General features: G+C 42.1%; 1 protein-coding gene across 8 annotated transcripts in view; it reads right to left on the bottom strand.

The window, feature by feature from the left end:
• SIK2 (salt inducible kinase 2) overlaps positions 1 to 15,126 on the bottom strand; it is a 104,192-nt gene that overhangs the window by 45,130 nt on the left and 43,936 nt on the right. For 7 of the 8 annotated variants that reach the window (XM_032788056.2, XM_075073531.1, XM_075073529.1 and 4 more), the window contains one exon: positions 4,795 to 4,956. In XM_032788056.2, coding sequence (XP_032643947.2) covers positions 4,795 to 4,956 — 162 coding nt within the window. Of the gene's footprint in view, positions 1 to 4,794; positions 4,957 to 14,337; positions 14,533 to 15,126 lie in introns of those variants that run through there. The other variant, XM_032788054.2, reaches the window with a different exon arrangement.

Raw genomic sequence — 15,126 nt, 5'->3', positions numbered from 1 at the left:
TATTTATATATATAAAAAAATCTGGAAGATAATCCCCTAGAACAATCAGATCAGGATTCATTGCTCCCTAGGATCAACATTTACTTGCCTTACATAAAGACCCCTGTTGACAAAAGTTCCTTGGACCTCTCTCCACTGATTTTTTTAAGCAATTTTAAATAAAAACCCTGTAACTTGCAGTACTGCCTCTTGGGGAGGAGGAGGGGGAGAAAAGGGAGGAGGAGCCTAAGCAGCAAGAGTGACAATCTCAAATACTTCAGCATACATTCTTTGGAACAGGTTTTTTGGGTCTCAGTGTCTTCATCATTGAGCTGAACCACACAGGGCAATTTTATTCCTATTTCTATATTTGACTAAGAAGTGTTCGGCCACTAAAAAGAAAAAGCTTCAGAATAAGAGCCCCAAGAGCCAGAAGCAGATTTGCCAGCAAATTAAGCAGTGAGATGAACCAGCAAGTTACTGTGAAGAACGCAGCTGGGCAGTTGACTCTTTGTTCTTCCATGGCAGAACTGGATGTGTGGCTGGATTTCCCAGATGGCTAGACTGACTAGCAGAGGGAGGGCCCAAAGAATTCGTACAAAAAGCCCAATGCCATTACAACAACAATAGAAACGCTCTTGGGGTTAGATATCAGCTGGGTCTGGTTTTCCTCTGACTTTGCAGAACTCTCTCTCAAAATAATCAATTGCTTTAATTTGCTATTTAAAAAAAAATTACAGTATTTTCATGACCAAGAGGACTAAGCTATGGGAGTTGGGCCCCTGGCTGCCTTTTGTTCTTTCTCAATTTGATGACTGGAGGCAGTGAAGAACACAACTTGCATCCATCTGAGCACAAGTGACCCACTGGGGAAGGGGAGAAAGGACAAGGACCTCTGTGACAACACATCACCACACAGTCTGGGGTGAAACATTGGGTGAAATTCACTGCTCATCACTTTGTGGAATTAATGAAAGAGGTGGCTGGGCACCAATCACCATTATGTTTCTGACAGCTATGACTGTCTTCTGATTAGCCATCACTAGAGCCACTGCTGGACAAAGGGACTGCTCTGGGTATGACAAAGCTGTACACAAGAATCGCAGTATATGAAAAGTGTGAAGTGTGGGACTACTAGCTAATGTGGATACTTATCCACAGGCCAGCACAGTAATGAGCATTTTGACAATACAGTGATAGGACTACAGAAGACCTGAAGAGAGAGAGAAAGAGCCTGACATAAGCAGTAAATGGAATTGGCTAATAACTTTATAATTTCACCTTGCTTTTATTTATTTTTGAATCCTGGAGAATGCATGCTGTGAAATTCCCTATGCTAGAACAGCTCATGTCTCTAACCTTTTCTTGGCTAACAGGGCTCCTGGGATGCCTTTGAAATAGTGTTTTTGTGAACCTTTGTTGTGCTTGTGCTGGAATGTTCAGAGAGGCAGGGAACTTCCTTCTCTGCACCTCTAAGGACATTTATGAAAAGGAGACCTTCTCTGAATACAGCACAACTATCAAGGCAGCTCAGACCCCCGAGGAGGAAATCTGAAAAACAATTCTGGTTGAACATGGCAAACGATAGAACAAAAAAATGCCATAAAGAAAATAAAAAGGAGGGAGGAGGTGGGGAAGAAGAGATGAACAGAAGAAGAGGAAATGAAAGACCATACAAAACAGGCCAAGAATGTTCATTAATTCAGTACAGTTACTGATAGTAGATAGGTCCACATACACTGCAATTCTGAGCTGCAAAATTTGCCCAAGTACTGCTCCAGAATTTCAACTTTCATTCTAAAAAATAGTAATAACTGTAACCGTCATAAGTCGTTAAAACTTATGGTGCAAAGAAAACCTTAGAAAACATGAACAGATTGCAAACCAATGGTTAAGGCTACGATTATGTCACAGACATAAATCTGTGACTTCCACTGACCTCTGTGACATTTTCTGCTCTGAGGCTAGAGCTCCCAGCCAGTGCCACTCTCACAGCTCCCAATCTGGTGGAGGGACCCTGCATGCTCAGCCATGGCAGGCGGCCGGCAAGACACAGCAGCCAGCAGGGACTCCCCACAGCTGCCCAGTCACAGCTGCACGACCCTGCAGCTACCAGCTGCCCGAGGCGAGTGCACCCTGCAGCAGGGGGACCCCGGAGCTCCCACACACTGCATCAGTGGAGGACCCGGAAGCCCCAGCAGCAGTGGGTGCTGAACCACCTACCCCTTTTGTCAGGGATATTTTTAGTGAAAGTCAGGAAAAGGTCATAGGCTGCCGTGAATTTTTGTTTATTTTCTGTGACCTGTCCACGACTTTTACTAAAAATATCCATGATAAAAACTTAGCCTTACCAATGGTCAATGCAAATTCAGATGACACAATGGTAAACAAAAAAGCCCCCACAACACTCTGAGTGTCCTATCAGTGCTAGTACCGATAAAGCTGCTCAAGTCGTAGAATGACGTTTAGAGAACTGCCTAAACCCCTCAGTAACAATTCAGGTATCTGTCACCAATAGCTCTGAGAGAACAATGCTAATCGCTCAATTAATTTTAATGGGGTGCTAATTCTGAAACTGAATGATACAAATTCATTTTGAACATTATTTACTATTTCACTTTGAAGCCTTTATTATAACATCCAGCTCATGCACTTGGTCCACATTCTCAAATGGCCTTCCATGCCAAAAGCCCCATTTGTCCCTTACTCCAAAACTCCCAACTTCCACACAAAGTTACTGCAAAATCCTCCTGTTTCCTGACAACTTCACCAACAGATATGCATTTGCAATATAAAATCCTGAAACATACAAAAACCTTGAAATTTATAAAATAAAATGAAGTTTAATATCAAATGAAATTACATGGGGACTATTGCAATAACTGTGCTATTCATTTTCATATTACATGAAATAAAAGCCTTCCATTTTTAGTTTATCTGAAGCTGCTGCAGACTTTCTAGTGTGACAATAGAGTGCTGCAGGAATTAGGAGTGCGGAGTGTACTGCCGCACCCTCTGGCTTGAAGTGGTTTCCATTATATCCAGGGTTTAGAGTTTGGTTCAATGGATCTCAGCAACCCCAGTATAAAAATAGTTGCAGCACTGATGACTACAAGGATGCATAAGTGTGGCCATGAAGTACACAGGACTTGACATCAAGAACCAGCTATTAATTGTCCATTTGCTCCCTTGTTTTATAGCGTTACTGTTTTTGACCTGAGCACCTAGCCAAAGATTTGGGGTCTTGCAGATTCCAGTTAAGAGAAGAAATTGATGGAGTCAGGTACTTTTGTTGTAAACTTGTTTATTTACAAAAATGTACAAAATCCTCCTTTTCCCTGAACACAGCAGGAACCAAACAGGAGACTGTTTCCTTCCTCACACTCCCAAATCTCTCTTAGCTAGCATCAGACCCAGAAGCCTCCAGGCTTCTCTCAGGACTACACACCAAAACTTATCCAGGTTATGTCTGGAGTTTCCTTCTCTGTTTCTATGTACCTCTCTGCTTCTTGTCTCCCATCCCCAAACACTTCCTATTCAAACAATAGCCAGTGAAGCCCTCCGTCCACATAATTCAAATTCACGAGTGGCCTTGAATCTTTGTTTTGGGTAGAGACAGCTAGTATTTCATAAAGGAGCTTAACTGTTCCTACTATTTTAAACGAAGGGTGGCTGTTACACCCCCAAGTTTCATGGAGGTTTAACCCAAAATATAACACTAAGGGATCCTTCCTTTCTTTCCTAAACCAAAAATGTCCTCCAGTATGTCTAAAACCAGCAATTAGAAATAGTCTAATGTTCTACCAGCGATATGGATCAGGCAAGCAGGGGCTGCAGGCACCACACATTGAAATTAAATACACCTCCCTTTTCATTGCCTTTTTTTTCTGGCGTCAATTTTTAAAAAAAAATCTGTTGAGTGTCACCTTTAACACATTTCTACAGCCTTGTCCTTATGGAAAATATCAGAGATCAAGATGCATCCTGTATCATGGCAATGGCTTTTAAGCCACTGCAGGAAAGCTAGGTAGGAAGTCCAACAATAAGATGATGTGATAGGGATTTGTATCTTAAGAGAGTATCTCTACAGCTTTGTCAGCCAACTGAAAGTTTATTTGCACTTTCTTGTCAGAACTGGCAAGTTTACTTCACTGCAAACCAGCTTCTTACTGCATAGACTCCTTTTCCCCTACCTCCCCGTCCCCCGGCTACTGCTAATGACAAAAGTTCAACAGTTCTCCAAGGCAGGGTGTCACCCAACCCTTCCCTATGCTAGAGTGTCAGGGCTAAAATCAGTCTGGAAGGGTTCTTGGAATTGTAATCAAGTAACAAGCAGCAAAATTATCCCATTGCACAGAACATCTGCTGTGTCTAAATTTATTAAAATGAAACCATGCATGGTTAAAAAAACTCAATAGGCTTCCATTTTGAGCTTTATGTTGAAAGAAGTTACTTGATTAATTCTGTTTTAACCTGCACATCTGGCAGTGTTAATGAAGTGTCATGACACTATAAAAAAAAACAAAAAAAACCCCACTCTCCCGACTCCACCCCCCAAAAAACACCACATCACAACTCTATAAATTAGTTCCATATTCCTGAAGACAAAAACGAACTAAACTAGGAGTTATTTTTAGTTGGTGTTTCTTGCCATCATCACAAATTACCCACAAATGTAAAATATTGTCCCCATTTGCCTTTCTACTTACTGTTACGGGAATCTCTTGAGCAACAGCAACTCATTTGTTGGAGCAGATCAGGTGCATCCATGGGTACAAATAAGGTCTTATTTAGAATCAACTGTATTCTGAGTACCTGCTATTTTGATGTTCATGTTGTTGTCGAGCAGGAGATTTTCAGCCTTGAGGTCACGGTGCACAATCTTTCGGTTATGACAATATTCCACCGCAGAGAGGATTTGCCAGAATTTGCGTCTGGCCTCGGGCTCACTCAGACGGCCGTGGTTGGCAAGATAATCTATGAAAATAATGCATGTTTCAAGGGAAATGCGATAACCCTGCGATTAAAATAATTTCTTCCAAACATTTATGACGCAGAAACAAGAGAAGGATTTTGGCCAATTTCAGACACCAACAGTTATTCACCAAAGCCCCTCTGCAAAATGGCTTCAGAGCCAGAAAAAAGACACGTTGTGCAACATGGCTCAATAGTCCCTTCCTTCAGTGATGCATGCTTTGGTTTGATATTCCCTTGTCATAAAACAGGAACTATTTCCATGGAAACAGGACAGCTCCAATAAATTGGCTTTTGCTATGATAATATTTCAGCTTTGTTTCAAGGTTTAGTCACCTGAAGATGACATTTACACTCCATTCTTTCTCTCTCTCTATATGTCTATACTATGCAGTAGCACCATGGCATAGACCCTTCCTACACTGACGGAAGGGTTTTCCCCCACCAATGTAGCAATCCATCTTTCCAGGACAAGGGAGCGAGGTCGATGGAAGAATTCTTCCAACAAACTACCCGCATCTACCTCAGGGATAAGGTCGATCCAACTATGAGGCTCGGGCACAACATTTTTCATATCCCTGAGTGACATAGGTAGGTCAATCTAATTTTTAAGTGTAGGCCAGGTCTCACAGTGAATTCTCACCACATGCAGCCTTGCTGCCTAATTATATTGTGTCCATAGAATATAGACAACCAATATCTATGCAACAACAGACCTGGCTGGACGCTACTCCTTCTCATACCTCAGGCACTACGATCAGTGTGTTTTTATAATTAATAATGTTTGTGACAGTAAATTTAGTGCTGGACGACAGCTAGCCCTAGAAAAAGAAGTCTCTATGGATCCCCAGAACAGGAACAGCATAGGCAGCAGCTTCTATTCACTGTCCCAAGTGGAGGCCAGTCTCCAATTCAATCCTCTCTCTCTCTCTCTCTCTCTCATGAGGCAGTAGTGCAATTAACAGCAAAGGTGCAGTAATGGTACTGGTATTACTCATTATTAAACCACAGGCAGCAGCAGATGTATGTATAGCAATTTGAAAGACAGACTCATTGCATCACAATAATAAATCTTTGGTGGTGGAATTCAAACAGGAGGGGCCAGTGAACATGACATGCTTCATTATTTGCTGGATTAAACCAGTTTAAAAAATGCAAGGTGATTTATAGCTAAATGGTTAGTAGCAAGCCAAAAATAACCACCACCAATAAATTCTGAGGGTGTATTCTAGCAATATGCCTGACTCAAAACATTGGACAAGTCACTACAGCTCAGAGGAGATATAGAATCTCTCTCATTAATAAAGCTTATTTCTTAGAACTATTTTAAAAGGTTTTTGTGTATCATCAGACGCAGTGAAAAATTTATATTATGTAACTACATAGATAATTCTAATCTTTTGACTGTTCAAACAGAAGACATCTGACATTCATATATACTCCAGTCAGGAGACTGTACAGGAATTATACTAAAAATGTCTACTTTGTTCCTTTTATATGGAACATGAACCATTCAATCCATTTCCCTCTCCCCAGTCAATTTGAGAAACAATCATCCCAGTAACACATTAGTACATATGTTCTGTGAGAACAGAAAAGAAATCCAAAGAGAATGCAGGGGACAGTAATTAGTGCAACACAATGTCCAATAGCTGCCACAGTGAAATATTTGCTTACTGCGATATATTTTAGATCTTAGCTGTTAGTCTAAAAGTAGTTTCTGTTAAAGAGAGAAAGAGGGAGCAGAATGATTGTTAATTTTGCCTTGACTAAGGTTTGGTCCCTGGCTGTCACATCTCTGGAGTAACCTGCAGGTTTTCCATTCATTGGACATTTTCAATTCCTGTCTAAAAGAAAGTAAACTAAGGAACTCGGCTTAATATTGGGGTGCAGGTAAGAGCCAGTCCCACTTTCATTTCATTTCACATAGCTGACAACATAATTAGCACCAGGCAAGGCTGCTGAATGATGGCACAATACCTAATGTAGTATTAATATGGTTCATGTAAAATTACTTTATCATCTTTCCCATTATCATAGAAGACTGACTTTAGCAGCATGTCACATGCACACTTCCTCTTATGGAGACCTGCTGCAACCTAACTTTGAAACAGGAGATCCAGATTTCTCATCCTACTGCATTTGCTTCAGCATTAATTTTTAAAATGCCAACAAATTTTTATTCAGAGTACACATTAAAATTAGCTAAAAAGTTGAGTTCAACAACTTTCAATAATTCAGGCTGTGTGGAGAGCACAGTGTGTGTACGTGTGTGCACGCATGCCCTTGTGTACATCAGTTTTAAAGCATTATATTGTAAAATTTACTCCCTTCAGAGAAAAAACATCTCTTATTGGCCAGAGAGATGGGAGCAGTCCAGGACAAATGGCATTCTGGCTGGGAGCATCAGCAATGTTATATCATGTGATGCTGTTTACTATCATGTGTAAACAAACCTTCAGAGTGTGCATGCATGTTGAAAACGTCCTCTGCAAACAGATTTTGAATTGTCTAGCTGAACAAGTGAGAATCATTTTTGTAGGAAACCATCATTTGGAGTTACCTGCTAAAGGACAGATTGTCCATGGCCCTTGCACAGATTTCATTAGTTGACCAGGCCTCAAGAACCTCACCCAGCAGCAGGATTGTGTGAGGCAGCCCTCTGCCTTTGCTGGTGCATATGATACCCAGGCCACATGGGCAGCCTCCTTTTTTTCCTCTGTTAAGAAAGGCTGATTCACTGACATCTGGTCTACACTAGAAAATGAAGTCAATTTAGCTACATCTCTTGGGGTGTGTAAAATCCACACACCTTAGCAGCATTGTTAAGATGATCGACGGGTACGTCTACACTTAAAACGCTGCAGTGGTGCGTCTGCACTGTTACAGCTACGCCACTACAGTGCTTCAGTATACACACTACCTACGCCAGGGGTTCTCAAACCGTGGGTCAGAAACCCAAAATGGGTCGCAGTCCCATTTTTATGGGGTCTCCAAAGCTGGTGTTGGCCCTGGTCTCCAGCAAGTCTGAAGCCCAAGCCCAAGCCCCATCGCCCAGGGCTAAGGTTACATGTTGCCAGCCCAGAGCAGAAGCCCTTTGAGTTCAGCTTTGGACTCTCACCCATAGTGCTGGGCTCCGTCTTTAGTCCCCTCCCCCCTCCTGGGGTCATGTTGTCATTTTTGTTGTCAGAGCGGGGTCACAGTGCAATGATGTTTGAGAATGCTGACCTATGCTAACAGGAGGGCTTCTCCAATTGGCGTAGATAATCTAGCTCCCTGAGAGGCAGTAACTAGGTCAACGGAAGAATTCTTTTAGCAATATCTCTCAGGGGTGAGGATTTTTCACAACCCTGAGAAATGTACTTACACCAAAGTAAATTTCTAGTGTACACCAGGCCTAAGTCCCAGAGTAGAAAATGCTAGGTCGATGAAAGAATTCTTCCATCAACCTAGCAACTGTCTCTCGGGGAGATGGATTACCTACGCCAACAGGAGAAACTCTCACATCAGCATAGATAGGGTCTGTACTGAAGTGTTGCTGTAGTGCAGCTGTAGCATTTTAAGTGCAGACATACCAAGAAAAACTAACCAATTACAAACAATGATAGCACTGCTTCCCCCCACCCCTGCCAGAAGGAAAGGAAAACCAACAGAGCAGGCATTGAAGCAGGAGCTCTGCCAGCTTTTTTGGCACCCTAGGCAGCGAAAGGTCCCAGCCCCGAACTACTGCCGACGACTAGGGTGGCCGAAGAGCTGGTCGCCGTGGTTGTCGCCCCCCAAATATTAATGGGTTGCACTGGCCCTGCATTGAAGACACTGGATACAATCCCCACTTGCTGCGCCATCCGTGGTTAAGACAAACTGAAGGGCAATTGGGACTACTCCCCCGTTTATTACCCTCAGCACCCTCCACAAGTGGAGGTAGCAGTGAGTAGACCCTGCTTAACAGACAACTTTGGAAGCTTATGGCATAGGTACTTTGATCCTGAAAGGGGGGCTACACAAAGGCCACCTGAAGCAGTTGTATAGGGACCGCTCCATCAAGATGCAAATCATTCCAAAGTTATTGAAGAAGTGGAAATATGCCGCAGGGAGGTGGCCAGCCACAAAGAGGGGAGCAAGACTAAATGCCACAACCTGACTTTCAGTCCCAAAAGGTGAGAGCTGTTATGCCTCTTTGAATGGTCTATATCCATGATGATAAATAATGACTCAAATAGGTTTAGAGAAAACTTGACTATTCTCTACTATTTAATCCAAGCAGAAATCAGAGGAGACCAAACAATATAATCTCATGTTCCTAAAATAAGTTATAGCTTGGGATTTTAATACCATCATAGGCTGTTTTATAAATCTGCATTCCTGCCCCTCATTTTCATTGCTACTCATCAATAGATGATAAATTAAGGCTTATTAGCTTCCATAATGAAATATAAAGTTTGTAAAATCTGGAGGATGGTGGAGACAGTCTGCTGCCATTTGGCTGTGATCCCTGTAATGTGTCCAGAGGGGAAATTTAGCAGGAAAAAACCCAAATACAAAAAAGCTTTTACATCCTGCAAGTTGCATAAGGCGCTTAAAAGACACAGACACTCTCCCCCACAACATTAACAAACATTTCCCTCTGGCAATATTTCAGCCATACAGAATTTGTAAAAGAAGAAATTTAATTTACAAAACATCAATAATAGTTAAGCTGCTTCTTTATGATGCGACATGGAATAAGTGCAACATAGCTGGCAAAAGACCATCATCACACACGTAAGACATATTCATGGACAAATTCTATTCTTCAATTACACAACTTGGAAAGCTATAGAAACATCACTGATTTCAGTAGTACTGCTCTGGCCTTACATCGTCAAGGGATGTTGGCTTTGGCCCTTAATGAGTAAGGAACCATTCAGCAGCAAAACTAGGGGGGAACTGCAGTCAGGTGACCTAGGAGAAGTACGTTAGGGTGGTAATTTAGATAACAGTCAATCAGGAGGAAGGAACTGCCAGACTGGGAGTGAACCAGCCAGTCAATATGGCAGGCAGGAGAAATGTTTAGTATCAATGAGCATACACCCACTGGTTCTGTGGCAAGTCCATACTTCCTTCCTTAAATCTGATTTAATAAGTGTTCCTTGTCCTGTTTAAAAAGTTTCTCCTCTTGTTTCACCTCACATGATAAATGGCCATATTCCTTTCCCTCAGATCCTAGCTTCAGGTCCAAGAGTTCATCATCTTATGGCTTTCATCAGAAACCTACTGCCATTCTCACAGATTACACAGGTTCATTGCTAGCTAGTCCTTCCTATGTCAAATTTAAAAACAAAAGCCAAAATTCCAAGGGACAATCAGGATTCCAGCAGCAAGAGTCACCTTGACCACCACACAGCCTGTGACTGCTGACTGATAACTCAGTTTGATCCCACGCTTATGCCAACGGTGCAAGTAACATAACTGAAAGAGTCTGGCACCAGCAGGCTAGGAAAATGGATTTCATGGTTAGCTCATTTGCCAAAGTCCAATAAAAGCTGCCTCAAGGAACCACCCAAAGGACCAGCATACATCAATTTCCTCATGCACAATGGTCTTTGGCTGAAGGTCAAGGGCAGCTGTAGTGGAAAACTTGGGAAATGGCCATTTAGAGAATGGGGTTTGGATATTTGAGATCTGCAGATGAACAGTACTAAGTATTATTTAGCTTGCCTTGATATTTGTAGTTAAAGCAGAAATAAAATCCCTGTTACACATGTTGACTGACTGATTTTCAGTCCTGAAATTTTACATATTAAGTCTTTCACGGCTCTTATTTCTTCACTGCATTGGACAGTCAAGGCAGAGACATCAAATGATTTTTCATCAGCTCTCCAACTCTCATCTTCTCCCTGACCCCACACATCCCTATCTATCCCACCATTCCTCAGCGCCTACCCAGCTGGCTAATCTGCCCCTCCAGCTCAGCAGGCTCTCTGTGCAGATAAAGGAGTTTGAAGGCTGTGTAGACTAGCTTATTCTAATCATAAGGGACGAGGAGGGAGAAAGATTCTCAAGAAAATATTTGCGAAGGCCACATTTTAAAATTCTTCCTCGAACAAATAAATCTTTTGGAGGGGGGAGGAATAGAAAATTGTAATGACCTAGGAAGGGCTAGAGTGAAAAAAATTGTAGACTGAATTCACTCAAAGTGTTTAACTAAGGGATTTTAGTTCTAGTCTAACTGCAAATCTTAATGCAATTTTAACCATGAAACCACTTCCAACACCTTCATATTTATTACTGAAGATGGTCTCGGGGAACAGGATTAATCATTTACAGAACTGCACCTGACACAACCATCTTTGTCTGAATTCAGCTAACAGGTCAAATTTGCTTTTTTAAAACGCAAACAAATAAAGATGATGTAATGGGGTACTGGGCCCTGCTTCTGTATGTTTGAAATAATCTGTCTGGAACATCTTGGATTAATGGTTTTACGTATGAATTTCAGTCAAAGTGCTTATGTCATTCTGATTGCTCAAACAGTGTTGTCCTAGGCATTGTAATGCCAAAAAGCAATAGGTCTAGGGAATCTCTGGGTATACTGGATAATTTTACTGGATTAGTTAGACAACATTTGATTTTAAAGGTAGCCCATGGGGGAAAAAATTAGGCTTATGCCTTTGAGGTGGGGTTATGATGTACACAGAAAGCCTAACGGGTGTTTTTTTTTTGAAACCAAAACACATTCTTTTTGCCTCATTATTTTTTACATTAGAAATTCATGTCTCAGCTGCCCCAGAAGACCCTAAGGGTATATCTACACATTGGGGAGTGAACCTCCCAATGCCAGCATACAGACTCGTGTTAGCAAGGATCAAGCTAGCATGCTAAAAATAGCAGTGTGGACACTGTGGCTCAGGCAGCAGCTTGGGCTCTCAAGCCCACCCAATCCCTAGGTCTGCACTCGGGTGCTTAGTCTGAATCTCTGTGGGAGCTGCAACATCCACATTGCTATTTTCAGCATGCTAGCTCGAGCTCTGCTAGTATATCTGTCTATTCATGCTGGGAAGCATGCACTCCACTCCAGTGTAGACATATCCATAATGTACAATTTTATGAGTTTAGTTATTAAATTAGGCCTTAATCAAACAACTTTTAAATAAAAATATGGACTTTGTTAAAGGTATACCCCCCCGAGCCCTTCGATTAAAGTGTTAGCCCTCCATAAAGCATGCTCTGGGACCCTTAAGAGGATACTTCTGTGAAATCAGAGAAGACTAAACTTGGCACTTCTGCCTGTTTACTTCTAAGATAAAAACAAGCAAGGAAAGAAACCTGCTCTAGAAATTAAACTCTTCAGAGATTTCTTTTATACCTTTTAAAGAAGCAAAAAATGCGCATATACACCTCTACCCCGATATAATGCAACCTGATATAACACGGGTTCGCATACAACGCGGTAAAGATGGGTGGGAGGACAAGCGGGGTGAGGAGGCAAATGGGGAGGTGAGCAGCAGGCAGGAGGGGGGTGAGGATGCAGGCGGGCATGAAGACGGCGAGGAGAGCACCAGTCGGGCACACGGGGGGAGGCACGCTGGACAGATGGTGAGAAGACTAGCAGGGAGGTGAGCAGCGGGTAGGCTGTTGGGGTGAAGAGGCGAGCGGCAGCTGGGTGGGCAGGAGCACTGGGCGGCCGATGAGACTAGCAGGGAGGCTGATTTGTTCTAGGCCCCGCACCCCTTTAGGGACGGCTCCGACATGCTGCTCTGAGTGGCATGTTAAGAGTGCAAGGCTAGGGCCAAGGGGTTGGATAAGAGGCAGAGAGTCTTAGGGGGCGGTCACGGGACAAGGAGCAATGGGGGGGGAGGAGAGGTTGGATGGGTCGGGAGTTCTGAGGGGTCAGTCAGGGGGCAGGAAGTAGGTGGGGGGTCAGATAGGGGGCAGGGCCAGGTTGTTTGGAGAGGGACAGCCTTCCCTATCCAATATAATGCGGTTTCACCTATAATGCGGTAAGATTTTTTTGCTCCCAAGGACTGTGTTATATTGGGGTAGAGGTGTACCCTATTTAAATAAAATATCCTTTGTAGGTCTCCTTTAAAAGTGAGTTCAGGTAACAAGAATCTCCTTGGTATCAAGCTGGAGCTCCTTTCTGAATACTGGAGTTTTTTTTTTTTTTTTCAAACAAACAAACCAACAATCTACTCTCCCCCACCCAACGGGGGTAGGAGAATTAAAAGTAGAAAATTTGAATCAATATTAGATAGCTATAGAGATAAAAAGGAAAAAAACCCCTCTATAGTACATTAAATGCTATTCATCTATTTATTGTAATCTGCTGTAGAAACACTTCTGGATGCTGACTACATTTATACTGGGTGACTCAGGAGGGGAAAGATGGTCTTGTGGCTAAAGCATAAGACAGGGTGTGTCAGGATGACAGAGTTTGTTCCAGCTCCTGAAGAATTACTGTGTGTACTAGTAATTGCTACCTCTCCCCCAAGAAGTGATGCAAATTTTGGATGGCTAAATTGAGATACCCTGAGCCTGATTTCCAGAGGTGCTGGACAGCTGAAATCAAGCTATAAAGTGCTCTACATTTTAAAAGAGCTGTACAAATATTCACTAATTAAGCCTCACAGTGGCTCAGTTAGATATATGCACTCTGGGATAAGTTGTGATAAGCTCTTTTGTGAGCACACAAGGAAAGGGAAGGTGCTCCCCCTCACCCTTACAGCAGCTTATCACAAACTGCCCTTATAAATATTATTTCCCCTATTTTACAAATGTGGAGACAGACACAGAGGTAAAGTTATGTGCACATGACAACCTACAACTCAAGAGTTTTTGACTCTCACTCAGATGCTCAATCTATAAGACTACAACTGCTTCCTCCATCAGCAGACAAATTGCTCTCTGGAGGCCTGATCTACATTAGAAAATTAAGTCAGCTTAACTATGTCACTCGGGTCTCTGAACAATGTAGTTAAGCTGATTTATCCCCTAGTGCAGACAGTGCTAGACTGACAGAAGACTTCTTCCATCAACCCAGCTATCGCCACCTGAAGAGACAGATTACTCAGGAGAACTTCTCCCCTTGATGTAGGCAAGTGTCTATGCTGAAGTGGCACAGGCGCAGCTGTGCCGCTATTGCATTTTAAGTGTAGACAAGCTCTAAATCTTCTATATATAAAGTCTCCATCTGCAGCTATATCATATTATGGGATCTGATCATACCTCACAAAGTTAACCAAATTAGGCCTGGTCAATACTTGAATGGAAAATCAAGGAAAACACTGATTGTGGAGAGTAGTGTTGCTGATTGCATTTTTTCTCAGTTTCAATACTGAACTAATGCACTGGCATTGTTGCTGGAGGTAACATCTTTTAGGCAAGATGTAAAACAGAGCTCCTCACCAGGCCTGGTCATCAGGAACCCTTTGATGTTTTTCAAGAACCCTGGGCAAATGCATTTGGATAGTGGTGCTCTGCTTTCCCAAATACTCGTAGTTTCAAGCTTACAGGATTCCTCTGTATCACATTCTTATCTGAGAAATGAAAGAATGCGGATAAATGATTACAGTGCTACACCCCAACTGTGGTCATTTACTCAGCTTATTGCATCAATGTAATAATAGTTAAGAGTGCAATAGTCTCCCTTCCATCATTCTTTATACAGAAAATTAAACCCAGAGAGCTCTCTTGCTCTCTCCACACACACACGCCTCCTAATGACGACTGAAATTCTTCCATCATACAATATTTAGTTCACTTGATCATTTTGCTATCTCAATGAACTCTTTACAGTAATTAATATACTGGGAATGCTATACCTTCCTCTGTCCATACTGCAGTGATACCATTCGTGCTGTGAAAGACATGGCTGCATTAGCATGCTGCATTTTTGTTATAAACAAACCCTGACTTTAAAGGTATTTATGAATAATCAGTCAGGAAATGCCAAATTCAGGATGAAATCTGATGCAAGATTTTTGCCCCATACATTTAAAAACATTGAAAAAAAATATTCTTGGCTGCTCTGGGACAATGAGCATGGAAAGCAAACGGAAAAGTAGTCATTTTTTCTATTATAATTCAATAAAATTACTCTCATTTAAAGACTGACCTTTGTCAAGAGATCTAGTCACACCCGAGTAAAAAATCTAAAATGAAAATTAACAGCACCACAAGATATTGATCTTCAAA

The sequence above is a fragment of the Chelonoidis abingdonii genome, chromosome 18 (genome assembly GCF_003597395.2).
Source record: "Chelonoidis abingdonii isolate Lonesome George chromosome 18, CheloAbing_2.0, whole genome shotgun sequence".
NCBI lineage: Eukaryota > Metazoa > Chordata > Testudines > Testudinidae > Chelonoidis > Chelonoidis abingdonii.
Note: the sequence above shows the minus strand (reverse complement) of the source record. Positions and strands in the feature narration are given on the sequence as shown.